The 15402-nt window shown below is 45.1% G+C and overlaps 1 protein-coding gene and 1 long non-coding RNA gene across 2 annotated transcripts in view; one reads left to right on the forward strand and one right to left on the reverse strand.

Moving 5' to 3' along the window:
- The window catches only part of LOC128340205 (uncharacterized), a 39186-nt gene extending 30848 nt beyond the window's left edge, over positions 1-8338 (reverse strand). The window contains exons 1-2 of the long non-coding RNA XR_008313519.1: positions 8222-8338; positions 6885-7431 (exon numbers count right to left, since the gene is read on the reverse strand). This is a non-coding gene — a long non-coding RNA (uncharacterized LOC128340205). The remainder of the gene's footprint in view (positions 1-6884; positions 7432-8221) is intronic.
- A 3487-nt stretch (positions 8339-11825) lies between these two features.
- RSPH9 (radial spoke head component 9) overlaps positions 11826-15402 on the forward strand; it is a 35504-nt gene continuing 31927 nt past the window's right edge. Inside the window, exons 1-2 of the mRNA XM_053304195.1 lie at positions 11826-12158; positions 15070-15229. Of these exons, the coding sequence (XP_053160170.1) occupies positions 11932-12158; positions 15070-15229 (387 nt within the window). The 5' untranslated portion in view covers positions 11826-11931. The remainder of the gene's footprint in view (positions 12159-15069; positions 15230-15402) is intronic.

The raw sequence follows: 15402 nt of genomic DNA on the forward strand, positions 1-15402 counted from the left end.
GTAGCTTTGACTTAAACTGGATGAAATCAGCGGAAGCATCACGAGAGGCTTGAGTGCTTTTGGGAATTGTACCCATGTATTCAGGACAAACACAATGCCTCTTTCTTTTAAAAGGAAAGCAGTTGTTCAGGCCACGATGCAAGTGATGACGTCTGGATGGGAAGCCCTGATTATGGAATCTGAAAATGAGGCAGAAACTTGAAATTGTGCAGAGAAGCAAGAGGTATGCTGCATAGAAATGGAAAAGACAATAAGGTAAATGAATGAGAAGAAAGAAATGTGGGCAAAAGTTGGCCTCTGCTCCCTTCTAAAACATTGGATTGCACTGTTGTTAATGTATACAAAGCTACACACATTTTCATTTCCTTTTATTCTGTTTGCTATTTGTTTCTGAGAAATATGAAAAAAAAATTCCTTGGTGGTGGATGGTGTGGGGAAGCAGGTGTTTTGGAAAGAAGCTTTATGGGAAGAGGATGCATGGGTTTGCAGCAGTCATGATGAATAAACTATTGCCCCCATACTGAGCTCTGCTTAATACTGTACAATACTAACTATACTGTTAGTGTGAATTCTTAGAGCACTTGCTTAGAGCACTTTTTGAAGAAAATCTTATGGTTTGTTGTTAATAATACAAACAGTATGTCCCTAGCACGTTGTCAGGTAGCCAAAGAACAAATTGCTATAGACCCAAAGCACTAAAGTCTCCTTGAAATGGCACCTTTGAGTACTGGGAAGGAAAATGGCATGTATTTCCAAGACAGCTCATCTTCTCATGTTCTGTGGCAATTTTTGACTTGTCTCTAACAACTTGTCTTTGTGTTCCATTCATCAATTGAGCTATAGAATGAGATGTGATGTGCAGAATTAATAGTCTCAGGCTGTGTGTAGACAGAAGGTGTGTAGTCATGATTCAGGAACCTCACTGGAACTAAGCAGGACTTGAATTGGCCAGTGGTTGGATGGGAGACTGTCTCGGATGGGAACCCAATAGTCTAGTTCACATGATTAATTGGGTAGGACAAGTGTCCCACCTAAGTTCGGCAGCTGTGCACATTCCCATTTTGTGATGGTATTTGAGTAAAAAAACTAGGTAGGAGGCAGCAGAAGTGATTGTGTGCAAGGTTTCACTGGATAGGAGGGCTCTGTCCTACCCAGCAGCTGTACATAGCTGTTTAATGAGGAAGGAAGAAAAGCCCTTCTACCCAGTGGGAACATCACACACTATCACTTCCCCTGCCTCCTACCTTGCTTTTTACCTGCACATGGTCACAAAATGGGAGCATGCACAGCTCCCAAACTTGGATAGGATGTTTGCCCTACCCAATTAATGATTGTGTGAACTAGCCTTTTGTATGCTGCATTGAGTTCCACCACGCAAGAAAGGCGATATATGCATGAAATAAATAGATAGACACCACATTAGCAATAGGGACTGTACTGCAGGCTTGCATGCTCCTTCTCCCTCTTGGTGTAATTCCTTCCTTCCTTCCTTCCTTCCTTCCTTCCTTCCTTCCTTCCTTCCTTCCCTAGTTTGCCTAAGCACTGTTTGCTGTGATGTCTTAGACAAACTATGGCTAGCGCTAACCGGAATTTTCTTTAGATAGTAAGGCTATGCACATGAACAAATCCCTGGTGGCTAGGGTAGGCAGCAGGGTGGGAGGCAGGGACCAACCTACCTTCCCCCCAGACAGGGCTGTCCTTAGGGCCCCACTCTTTTAACTCCCATTAGAATTAACTGGAATGGGGCGCCTCACTGGCTTATTTGCCCTGGGCCCTGCACCCTGCCAGGGCTCTCTAAGGATGGCCAGACAACCCATATGTATTGGTGGACACACAGACTATACACCCACACAATCTGCACTGCTTCATGGGAAAATGAGTCCTGGCCTCTGGATATCCCACAATGGACCATGCAATGAATGCGGTGCATTGGGGGAGTCACTCAAGAGTCAGGCACTCTAGACGCCCAACTCTCTCTGTGCTCAGGCTGCACACACCCCAAGCACTCACATGACCCCGATGCCAGGGTTAAGGGCGTACTCGCACCCTTAACCCTTTCTAATGACTGGGGTTAAAAGTGGGGTTAGGCAGGCAGGCATAAGCAGCCTAACCCAGGCTGGGCTTCTCTAGCCTGGGTTAGGCTGCTTGTGTGAATAGACTTTACGATTAGCAAACCAATCATGCTTTCGAAGTAATCCTTGTCAGCTCAAATCTTTCAGCTAATTTGCTTCATTTGGATGTCATGGCAAACTATGGTTAGGCAATCCAGAAAAAGGAGGCAAGAAGCCCGTGTTCCCAGTCATGGTTTTGAAAACTGTTAATGTGATTTGAACTGAGCCCACACATCTTTCTCATACACAAGCCATTCTAAATGAAGTTCACATCACTTCTGAGCATTATTTTCTGATGTTCATGCCTGGTTTTCTGGCTCGTTCACTACTTGCTGCTCATGCTCACATTTTATTTGATGGCTGCAGTACCTAAACATTTTTTGCTGTTATGGAGAAACAATATTTTGAGGCGGGTCTCACAATCAGTGAGACCCGGTTTTGCTGCTATTGTGGGGAGAGCGGGTTAAGCCCGCTGTCCCCGCAGATAATCGCAGCAGGAGCCCTGGGCGGCCAGATTGGCCGGCCACACGATTGCTGGCACCGTGATGGAGCCGGCGGGGACTGGGGAGCTCGGGGGCCACGTAGCCCCCGGAAGCTCCAGTATGCCCTGCGCAAGTGCTGCAGGGAGACCCCCTGGTGAATAAAAATATGGTTGCTATTCCTGGATGGGGCACTATGCTACCTTGAAGAGGAGAAGCTCTTGCCCTAACCTGAATGTTTCATCTCAGTTATTTGCCATGGCCCTACAGTAGTTTGATCCCTTACTTCCTCCTCAGCCTGAAAGGTAAAGTGTGCCTTCAAGCCGGTGTTGACTCCTGGCGACCACAGAGCCCTGTGGTTGTCTTTGGTAGAATACAAGAGGGGTTGACCATTGCCATCTCCTGTGCAGTATGAGATGATGCCTTTCAGCATCTCCCTATATTGCTGCTGCCTGATATAGGTATTTCCCATAGTCTGGAAAACATACCAGTGGGGATTCAAAGCAGCAACCTTTGGCTTGCTAGTCAAGTCATTTCCCCACTGTGCCAATAAGTGGCCCCCTCTATTAAGTGCCCCCCTCTCTGCCTACTGAGGCCAAAAGATTTCGAAGAGTTGGGAGGGCAAGAACAGGCACGGACCGAAGCAGCATTGTGAAAGTGGAGAAAAAAAGGGGGGAAAGAGAGGACCAGGACTTTCTCCAGAACTATTTCTTGAGGTACTGGAGCGTGATTCTGGGAAAGCACTGGCAATCCCACAGGAGAGATCACTTTCAAATTGTCTAATGACAGTGATGGTAACCTCTGACCTTGATGAAAGGCAATGTTTCTGAACTTCCGTTTGTTAAATAATACAGCCACTTACTTTCTGATTTTTATCAGTGTTTAGTAATTGGGGGTCAAGAAAAAGCAAGCACTTACCCACTGAGCATTATTGAGCCTAGAAGAATTTGTCTTAAGCAACAGATTTTCTTTATTTCCTAAATAATCAGCCAGGATGGATGGGAAGTGGAGACAGAGTGGCTTATAAAATCAGTTATAAAATAAGGAGCTTTCAACTCTGACATCTGCTTTGAATCTGGGTTGTGCCGGTGGAAACATCATTAGCACCTGAGATTGATTAATCAGGCCTGGTCATATAATCTGCAGCTTCAGAACATTTCTAGACAAGGGGGGTTTTTTGGTGGGAGAATCAGTGTTCTCTCATATTTTTTTCCATCGGATGTGATTGTGAGTTGCACATACATCAGGGTTTTATTCTGGTTTCTGCACATTTTCTTTGTGCAGAAATCTTTCAGATTTCCAAAATAGCTCTGTTTAAGATGCCTGCCTATCTTCCATCTGTCCATGAGATTGCCACCCATATTTCCTTCCCTGCCCACTGTAAACACCACCAGTTGCAATTAGCAGGTGACCCATGCCTACAGGGTAAAGACCACATGCTCAGCAAGTGAAATAAAATGTATTGCTGTGCTTTTGTTTTCATTTTGCCGTACAATATGTACTTATGTTTCAGAAAGTAAACAAAAAGGGTTTATGAAGAAATAAACAAATAAGGAAATATAAAGAGAAAGTTTAACATTGAACTTATGTTTTTGAACATAAACAATTCCTGTAAATCCAACTTTACAAATGTTTCCTCAATTGTGGGCCAGTTGAGAAAGCTAGGTGCCAAGAGCCTTGACATCTCTTGAAGGGATGTAGCAACGCTGCTTCTTGATTTTGTGCCCCTCCCCTTCTGGGTAGATTTTTCTTGCCAGAATTCCTGGCTGAAGCACTAGGGAGACTTGTTGGCTGTGCTGCCACCACATGTCACATCTCAGTTTCAACCAGCCCGGTGATCTTAAGCTTCACTGCTGCCACCAAGTCGACTTTTGTATTTTTTTCTGGCTGTGTGTACTAAAACAGCCTTCCAGACCTCTATCTCACTCAAGGTGGGGGGCGGGGGAGGCTTCTAAGCATGGCGTAGGGAAACAGACAGAAGCTACCAATTTTTAACTTTAAAGCAATGAAACTTTACTTTAAAATAGTTCAATTTACAACAATAGTTGCTTTGGAAAATTTAGTACAAAACAGCAACCATATGAGCAGAAGGAATAAATAAAATATGAGGAAAATGCACCCTGCACTAATTCTGGGCCCTAACACAGAGTCTTCTTGCAATCACCCCTAGGCGGTTGAGGAAAAGTGATGCAAGGGGTTACCCTTGTGCCTATGCAAAGTTCTGGGTTCCCTGTGGCTGGGTAACAGGTTTCCCCTTTCTGCCAGCTGCATCCTATGCTCCGGGGGAGATTGGGGAGCTTTGCAGACATACTGCTCCTGAGTGGGGGTGCTTCTCTCTCCGACCATGCTGCAGAGATGACATCCAGATGTCAAAGATGTCATCTAGAGAATAATCATGACCTTATGTGGGGTGATAGTTTGAGCTGGCTGCTAGGTGGAAGTGGAGTGGGAGAAGGCTGCAGTAATGCTTGGAAGCAACACTTTGCAAGGCACATCTGAAAGCTGCCGGGCCTCAGCTCCATGATACTGGCAAGAGGTCCCTCAAAAATACAGGAGTTTTTGAGGGCATCTGTCCTCTGCACAGCCCCATGAAAGAGCCATGTCCTCCTCTGCAATCCCTTGCCATCCGTTCCTCCACAGCAGCCCAGCACTCCTCTGCCCTGGCTGCCCTCTTCTCAGCTTCTTTAGCCCTATGGTCCAATTGAACACTGACTTCCACCCACTGTCAGAAGAGATCTTCCATTCTTTCCCCTCATTTTTTCTTTTCCTGTGCCATGGCCTGTCAGGTCGTTGGGGAGAGTGTGGCAGCACAAGGTTGGGATCTAGCACATCTGGAAAAGGAAACAGGAGGACCCAGTAAAAACAGGACTTTTGCACTTCCCTCACCTTTTGCACTTTCCTCAGCCATGCACCCAGCAAAGGAGGGAACCTGATAAAGGAATACCTAGTAAAGACATTTGCACTTTCCTCACCCAGAACCCCCTGTTGAACCATGTAAATGTACGTCAAGTGCCCTCAGACACTTGTGGGACAACCTCCACCCTCTGAATGAATGGGAATTTGAGGACTCAGGTAGACTAGCACAAGAGAGCAAACTGCACTCACAATCTAGAAATGAACAGGAGCAGTTCAGTTCATTGCAGAACTCCTGTAAATGGAGAGGCTAAGGGCCATGTATTGCAAGCATCATTTCTCAAAACGATGAACTTAAGTCACTCCAGCGGTGAACAGCGGCTGCACCACAGCATAAAAGCAGATAAGATGAAAAGTAAAGTAAAGTTGTACTGCCAAGTCGGTGTCAACTCCTGGCAAGCACAGAGCCATGTGGTTGTCTTTGGTAGAATATAAGAGGGGTTGACCATTGCCATAGCCTGCGCAGTATGAAATTATGCCTTTCAGCATCTTCCTATATCACTACTGCCTGATATAGGCGTTTCCCATAGTCTGAGAATCACACCAGCGGGGATTCGAACCAGCAACCTCTTGCTCCCTAGGCAAGTTACTGCCCCACTGCGCCATTATGAAGGCTATCTTTAAAGGCAAGGGAAAGGGGTGGGGATTGGAAATGAAGTGTGAAGTATCTGTTCTATAGACATTTTCTTTCTACAGACACATTAGAGAATCCTCTTCCTGAATCCCAAATGGTGGTGTTTGCACCTTCCATTAGGCTGCTCTGGACTGAATGAATGAACTACTTAATCCTGCCCCCCACCCCCACCAGAAGTGCAGGAACATTGTATACTCCTTTCCTACACTTACAAAGGTTGAGCTTGGGTGCCATTTTACTTCTGCACACATATTGGAGAATCCACTTGCTTGTAACAAAATGGTGGCTTTCCTTTCCCACCCTTAACGCAAGTTGCAAATCTTTAATCCTGCCTCTAAAAATGGGAGGGTGGATAGAGTAAAATGACCAATAAACTGGGTATTTCCCAGCACGTACTGCACTTTCAAGAATACAAATCTTGAGCACTGTTATGTGGCCCAAAGGAGTGCTTTGGCAGGAAAACATTTTCCAAGGAGCTCCCATTACATCTGTACAACCACAGTAAGAACCACCACCAGAAACACTTACAACACCCCAAAGCCACCCACCCCAGTGCGGCCATTTCCGAACCATCTTACCATCTTCGACCCATGTCTCCCCCTAAAGTTCTTGCCATACCTGCACCAGAATTTTCCTGTGGCACCATGGGATTGTACAACCCTGGAGAAATAGATGTTGGTAATGTACTCTGACACAGAACATTGCAGGCACATGATCCCCAGCGCCAGCGCAAATGTATGCACTTACCAGGCATTCCTTATGATAGGTACTCGGCAGCATTCAGTGTTTCCAGGTCATGAGTAAATATCTCCTCTGAATCTGGGCATTGGTTCTGGGGTTGCTCTATTTAGAAAGCAAGGCTCCGGGATACAGGCCTTGGCTTCACACTAGCATCACCACCAAGAATCCTGTCGAGTTCTTTGTAGAACTGACATGTCTTTTGGCCATGCCTGGATCTGGAATTGCGGCAGATCACTTTCTTGTACTCCAGCCTCATGGATTTAGTCTTTGAGTGGCACTCGATGGCGGTGCAACGATAACCCTGCTCACGCATCTTCTTTGCAACATACTTAAATGTATCTAGATTGTGGTGGCAGCTACACAGTTGATCTTGCAGTTCCTTGATTTCCTGGTACCTCCAGCTAACACCACAACCACCAGTTTTGCCTCCATTTGCTTGGTTGGTTTCCATGATGGAGAAGGACGTGAAACTGAGTTGTGCAACGAAGCACTTGGCTGCTTCACCATCTTCAATGGCAACGGTTACACGGATGGTCAGTGGAGCACTGGAGCGCTTAAGAAAAAAGTTTTTTGTTTTAAAGGAGGGAGCACCTTGGTGGGGCTGCAACCAGAACAGTAATGACTGAGTAGAGGGAAGGTGTGTGTGAAGAGGAGGTAACTCCTCCCTTCCCCTCCTCACCACCACCCCCACCCTGAAAAGGTAATTGCCCGCTTCTTGCTGAATCGTGTTGAAATAGTGCACATGCGGATATCTAATCCACACAGAAAATATGCTTGTGTGGTCAATACTGGGGGAAATGGTGTCTCCCCTCCCCCCCCGCAAGCAGATTTAGGGCTCATTCATGGTGAAAACCTGTGGTAAGGGATGTACATTGTTTAAACAACAAGCAGCTTTGCCCGTGGAAAACAGCAATGAACTGGTTACAACTGAACCTTTAGAAAGGCTCTCAGTCTAGTTTGAGAGGTGTTCATGTAATAAAATTTAGAGTTTTTCTAACTGGCATGCTCAGAAGATGAGGTACCAATGACTCTATAGTCAGACAGGGAGCATAAGGAGAGAGAGCTCTGCAGATCCAGGTCCTGGGGGGTGGGCCCCTTGGCTGCACTTCAATATACATCCCACATCTTACACATACAGACAGACAGACTGTATATTTGTGTTAGAAGCTTTTCTTAAAAACTAGCCGACGCCCACACAGAGCATCTCTGCGCTCTTGGGGGCTGGCTACCTCTCCTCCACCCAGTCTCCGGCTGGGCCCAGGCTGCTGGATAAGAGTGCTGCCATGACATCCGAGGTGCCGCCGGGCCTCGCCTCAGCGGTTGCTCCCCCCGCCACGCCTTACTTCAGTGGCCCACTGCTGCCTCGCCTCTGTGGCTGGGCCTGCCACAACCACGGTGGCCAGGCTGCCACCGCCTCACCTCCGTGGTCGCTGGCAGGCCAATTCTCCTGGGTGCGCCTGAGCCAATCAGGCGCCTCCACCGCCCAGCCAATCAGCTGGGTGCCCGGACGCACATTCCAAGGCACACCCAGGAGAATTAATATAATAGATATGAAGGTATGTATATGGATAGAAAAATAAATTTGTTAAAACACATTAAAAATGCACCACATATGACCTATAATTTCCAGTATATCCACTTCAGTGGCTCTCAAGATCCCTTCCATCTCTGTGATTCTGTGTTTACTTGGTGAGATTCTGTGAATCTGAGCAAAAATAAAAGGCCAACCCCAAAAATGTTATAAATGAAATCAGACCAGTATAGCACTAAAAACGTTAAAGATGCTAGAGGAAGGAATAATAATATTACTAAATAATCTCTATAAAATGGAGGTCTGGCAGCCACATGTATTATTTTGGCAGTCTTTTAGAAACTGTAACATGAAAGACTGGTGTATCCCACTCCAGCTGTCCTCATTTAGTTGGTGTCATAGGAAACCGTGTTATTTGTGTTCATATATTACATATTTAGTTTCAATACATTTATTTCCTTAATTAGGATTTTTTTTAAAAAAAACCTGCTATTTACTCCCTTCTTCCAAACAGTGAAAAGTTCTGTATAGTTGTAAAGCCGATGCAGCTTATTCAAAGTTTAGTTTCCTTTGGAGGAAAGGAAACTTTCTAAGATATCTTAGACAGCTTGGTAATATCTTGGTAATATAATCTTAGATATCTTGTTAATATTTTCTTTATTCATAAATACAAAAGCAGAGTATTATGGAAACAAATACTTTCCTTAAAACAGCAAGTACAACTGCTCATTCTGCATCAGATTCTCAAAGAATAGCAGGTATGGCTACCATGCGCCCCCCCCCCCCCCAGATACCGCTGAACTACAGCACCCATCATCCTAGCCACAATGGCTGCATGATCCCCACTGTACACTGAGGTCATCAAGCGAGTTTTGTCTCTGGATGCTGCCAGCTTATCTGGCAGCGACTTGGGAGTGGGCCTTTTTTGTGGTTGCTCCTGGGCTCTTGAATGCGCTCCCTATAGCCATTCATGATATAACATCTTTAAAGTAAAGGTAAAGTGTGCTGTCAAGTCAATTTCGACTTCTGGCAACTCCAGAGCCCTGTGGTTGTCTTTGGTAGAATACAGGAGGGGTTTACCATTGCCTCCTCCTGTGCAGTATGAGATGATGCCTTTCAGCATCTTCCTATATCACTGCTGCCCAATATAGTACCAGCAGAGATTCAAACCGGCAACCTTCTGCTTGTTAGTCAAGCATTTCCCCCCTGTGCCACTTAAGGTGGCGAGCCTTTAAAACACATCATTTTAGCTTGGATTTTAGTAATCTTGGAATGTTTTAAATGGTTGTTTTAATGGTTGTTTTATTTTGTCTTTATGGTGTTTACTTTTGTGAACCGCCTAGAGCCTTCAGAGTCAGGCAGCATATTAATTAATTAATTAATTAATTAATTAATGGTTTTTAGCCATTGTGGTGGGGATGATGGGAATTGTAGTCCAACACTGTCTGAGGATTCGTGTTTGGGAACCCTTGGCATAGTCTAATACTTTATGTCTTCTGAGAAGACAATGTACAAACATCATGCATTAGCTTTGTAAGAGATCGTCTCTGATTAAGAATATCTGCTCTTTTTAAAGTTAGTAGTGTTAGCAGCATTTGGGTCAGAAGTCTTGCATTATCCCATTTACCTTGCCTCCAATCCTCTCCCCTTCTTCTCTTGTCTCCTTTGTGCCTATTTTCAGATTGGTAGCCCCTCATGGCAGGAAGTAATCCTCTCACCCTATTTTAAAATGTTATGCACATAATCTAGGACCCTATATAAATAATTATCATTTATAGCTTTCAGACAGAGCTACAGCAATACTGCAGATTTAGAAAATTTAGATCACCAGTGTGTATAAACTAAAGGGGTTTGGTCCACTAGGAAGAGAAATCAGTCTATTGGGTCAAACAGCCCAGTTCCACACACAGGGACCTCAGTTGCCTGTGAAGGGCAGGAGAAGTAGTAAGTAACAACTAGGCAGAGAAGTGACCATAGCCACCTCCACTGGCACTTTGTGATCTTCTTAGGTGGCTCTAGTCCTGGTGTGACATTCGAGCTATCTATAACACACCTGTTCATATGAACATAAGAACAGCCCTGCTAGGCATCAGAACATAGGAACAAGGCCTATCTAGTCCAGCATCCTGTTTCACACAATGGCCCACCAGATGCCTCTGGGGAGCCCACAGGGCAAGAGGTATGTGCATGCCCTCTCTCCTGCTGTTGCTCCTGTGCAACTGGTATTGAGAGGCATCCTGCCTCTGGCGCTGGAGATGACCCACAGCCATCTAGTAGCCATTGATAGACCTGTCCTCCATGAACCTGTCTAAACCCCTTTTAAAGCCATCCAAGCTGGTGGCCATCACCACATCCCATGGCAAGAAATTCCATAGATTAATTATGCGCTGTCACACGCTGTGTGAAAAAGTAGTTCCTCTTGTCGGTCCTAAATTTCCCAACCTTCAGTTTCATGGGGTGACCTCTGGTTCTTGTGATGTGAGAGAGGGAGAAAAAAAATTTCTCTGTCTACCCTCTCCACTCCATGCATAATTTTATACACTTTGATCATGTCTCCCCTTAGTCGCCTCTTTTCCAAGGTAAAGAGCCCCAGATGCTGTAGCCTAGTCTCATAAGGAAGGTTGCTCCAGGCCTCTGATCATTTTGGTTGCCCTCTTCTGCACCTTTTCCAGTTCTACAATATCCTTCTTAAGATATGGTGACCAAAGCTGTACGCAGTACTCCAGATGTGGCCACACCATAGATTTGTATATGGGCATTATAATATTAGCATTTTTATTTTCAATCCCCCTCCTAATGATTCCTAGCAGTAATTAGCTTTTTTCACAGCTGCCGTGCACTGAGATGACACTTTCAATGAGCTGTCAACTTTGCCCCCCAGCTGTTTTTGGACTACAACTAGCATAATCCCCAGGCACAATGGCCAATAGCCAGGGATTACAGAAATTGCAGGCCAACATCTGCAGGAGGGCCAAAATTGAGCAGCCCTGATCTATAGTCTCTGGGGATTAATTCTACAGGACTCTGAGTATGGTTGTTCCTGTCGTTCCTTGGATGCTGTCATCCTCTTTATACTGTGTGACAATCAATAACGCAACAAGGAAAGGTTCCCCCCATTACTACTGCTGCATGCTTGAGGAAGGGAAAACGGGGGGGGGGGGAGCTGCACCAGTTGAATTTCTGCCTGTCGCGCAGCAGTTAAAGGCGTCCTGCTGATAGGGAAGCGAGGGAACGCGCGTCGGGACGTGGAAACAGCATCAACAACATCAGCAGCTTTCATTCCCGCGGCAACCGATTTGTTGATAGCAAAGCGGCACTTGCCCAACAACGAGCGCGGGGAATCGAGAGAGAGTCCGGCGAAGGGTTAGGAGCGGCGCTGGAACGCAGCCGGGAGGGCGGGGCTGCCGGAGACCTTTGACGTCCTTGCGTTTGCCGCGAGAAGGGACGGGAACGCGGCGTCTTGGAGACGGTTGCTCAGCAACGAGACGCAGCAAGGCCCCTCGGTCGTGTGTGTCTCCGGCCATGGATGCCGAGTCTTTGCCTTACGCGCTGGACCTCGTGGCTAGCAGCGGGGTGTGTCTGAGCCCGGAGAAGCGAGCGGCTTTGCGGTCCTCGCTCCTGCTGGTGCGTCGGGACTACCGCTTCGAGCAAGTCCGCCTCTGGGGCCGCATCCTCGGCATCCGCGGAGCCTACTATATCGCCGAGGGCGTGGGGCCGGACAGGGCTGGGTCTAGAAGCCGCCTCTACAGGTGGGGCGGCTGGATCTGCAGGGAGGCGAAAGGAACGGAAGTTGCCTTTAATCGGTGGTGAAATTGGACTAGAGATATGGCAGTGAGGGGGCTCTGGCGCCAGCAGCGCAGTTTCTCCCCCTTTTTCTGGCGACATACTTGCGAGAAAGGCTCGACCTGTTGAATTTCTGTTAGTAACTACTGAAGGCACGCCAGCCAGCCTTTCAGGGACGGGGCAGGGAAGCTGCTGCTGGAAAAGATTAATGGTAAAAGATGTGGGCAAGGAGAAAAGTAATGAACAAGAATCTCTTATGTAGTTAGGGGTCTCTGCCTAGCGGGCAGATGGAGAGAGAGAGAGAAACCAATAACCAACATCTGCTCAGTAGTTGGGCTGTCACCCAACTAAAGAAATCTTAGTTGGTTAATTGTATGAACTTTAGTTATTAATGATTAAATCTGCATATACTTATGAAAAATAATGATTCTAAATACAGCAAGCATAATTTCTTTGTTTTTCAGTGATTCATGTGTGACACAGCAAAAGAGGCATTCTTCCTCTGTCACAGGAGGGAATGCTGCTTCTAAGATGATGAAACAACATCTTGCTGCATCTTAAAGACTTAAATTTATTGTAACATAAATTTGTGATGAAGCTCTGTGGCAGACCACATACTTTACATGTAGATAATTCAGTCCCGTTCTCCCCCCAACCCCCCCTGCCCCCGTTCTGGGAAAGATCCCTCTCTAAAACTCTGTAGAGCTGCTACCAGTCAGTGTAGAAAATGCTGAGTTAGCTGGAACAATAGTTTGACTCAGTGTAAGGCAGCTTCATGTGTTCAACGTTTTTAGTGGACTAGATCCCACTTTATCTGATGCACTGTGTTATCTTTGGTTGGCAGGAGGATATATTATATATTTTTAAAAAATATGCATAAACTTTTTATACCAAATGGTAATGAAATTGAGCCAAATGGTAATGAAATGCATTTGGCCACAATTTTTCTCTTCTGTACCCATGTATATGGGTATAGGAAACCAGGAGCTTTCCCAGAGAGCAGGCTTCACTGCGGGCTTTCTGTGAGGCTTTATTATGAGTTCCAAGTTGCCCCCCAAAACTGATGCAAACAGTGGATTTTTTTTACCCCAGATATAAATCGGGCTACACTCTAACGCACGATGAAAAACCCGAATTGTGTGCGTAGGGGACTTTGCTTGCAGGGACTTCGGGGTAAATTTGGCCAATGTGTGAATGCACATCTCCATTCTGGAGGAGATGTGAACTAAAATCCAGGTATGAAAAACTTTTTGCCAACTGAAGATAACACTTCTTGCGTTGGATGAAGTTGGCTCTAGTCCATGCAAGCTTATGTTACAATAAATGTTTTATCCTTTAAGGAGCCATAAGACTTTTGATTAATTTTTTTTGCAACAGACAAACTTGACTACTCTTCTGGAAGCTGTTTTCTTCTAAGATGTTGCTTATTACCTGACATTTTAATAATACTTCTGTTAATACTCCTACTACATAAATATATAAAATAATCTTACCATTTGATTAATCAGGGTTACATATTTGTTGACAGATTAATCATTAATCTGACTCCATCTGTGGCAAAATCTAACAACAGAATTCAGGTCACAATGAGACATGATAGTGACAGAATCCAACCTGGGTCCTGCCAATTTCCCGTTTAACTGGTCTATGTTACTCTTCGTTGCCCTTGATGGAAGGTTTCGTCATATCAAGCTAAGCTTAACCCAGGAATCCGGACAGTGTAATATGTGGTGACAATCCCACCCTGACTGTCCTATGCGATTATGGAACATTCTGTGGGTCTTTGGCAACAGACAAGTGTCCGACCCTAGTCCTACGGCATAGGGATGAGCATATCTCTGTAGAAGAGTACAAAAAGATCCTAGACCGCCAAGTCGTTCATATACTGATAGATGTCCGTTCACCTGTAGAAGCATATATGTTGTTTGTTGCAGGCCCTCTATGTGCCCTTACCTAAACTAAAAGGAAAAGCTGACTGCCTGATGTCTCTAGGTCAGAGGATACAAGAAGTGAAGTAGAGGACTAATGGCAATGATGCTGTCCCAGTTTATGTTATCTGCAAATTAGGAAATGATTCTCAAAAGTCTGTGAGAATATTACAGGGATTGTCTGATAATGGCTAGGTTTAGTTTCTGTTGTGGATATCAGAGGGGGATTCATGACTTGGGTTAACAAAACTGATCAAGAGTTTCCTCAATACTTACAATTTCTAATAGTAGTAATAATGTGTTTAAAATATAAGTTGCGTTGATCATTCATCTGGTGTAGAAGATTCTTAATGCCTTATGTTAGCTTATGTAGAATGTGTGAAATTTTTCTTTTTACTGTTTTTTTTTTTTTAGGACAGCAGATGTGTGCAATTCAATGTATACATTGTGTGGTGTTAAAACATAGCATTAAAATTATGTTTTCCAGTGGGAGACATAACTTTAAAAATTCAGTTTTGGAGGTGGGGAAAGCATGTTCAGGGACAGAGTTTTCCTCCCCAGTGCCTGCCTGCCCACTTCTCATGCTCCATGCTGCAAAAGGCCCTCACCCTGCTATTTTGTAAGGATTCAGACCCAATTCTGCATATGAATCTGCTGCTGTCATGTTTAGTTTGGCCCTTAGAGCCAAGAAGACATAGCAGTGTCCATTCTATCTTTCCCAGTAACTTTAAGTGGCTCTCTTTCCTTTCCCCCACTTTCCCTCCACACATTCTGGTGTCATGAGAAGGCAGTTGATTTTCACCTTGGCATGCTGTAGAGTCTATCTGCTATTCCCTTGGTACTTTCTCGGAAACCTTAAGAAGACCAAATTATGTCTGAAAAGAAATGTCTTTTTTCCTCTCCCGGTACAAATATGCTATGCCATTTGTCACATTTGTGTGGTTGACAGCTTGAATGGTGTGGACTGGAGTCTTCTGCCACCTCCTACTGAAGAAATGGTTGTTGTAACTGCAGGACTAAAGGGACGTTTCCAGGGTGATCCATCTTATGAATATGAAAACTTGGAGAAGAAAGAGGAAGCTGAAAAGCCATATGAAGAGGAAGTTGGGGTAAGTATATGTATCTTTGAATCTCTTCTTTTAATTGCTCACAGGTAATGTGTTCACACACTTGTGCTTTTTTGAAGTGATACACTTGTTCTGGTTTTCCTCTGTTTTTATTTTCCTCCACTAATTTGTTAACATTTGTATTCCATCTTCTTCTACCCAGAGCAGTATACAGG

This window comes from Hemicordylus capensis, chromosome 1, assembly GCF_027244095.1.
Source record: "Hemicordylus capensis ecotype Gifberg chromosome 1, rHemCap1.1.pri, whole genome shotgun sequence".
In the NCBI taxonomy this organism is placed as follows: Eukaryota; Metazoa; Chordata; class Lepidosauria; order Squamata; family Cordylidae; genus Hemicordylus; species Hemicordylus capensis.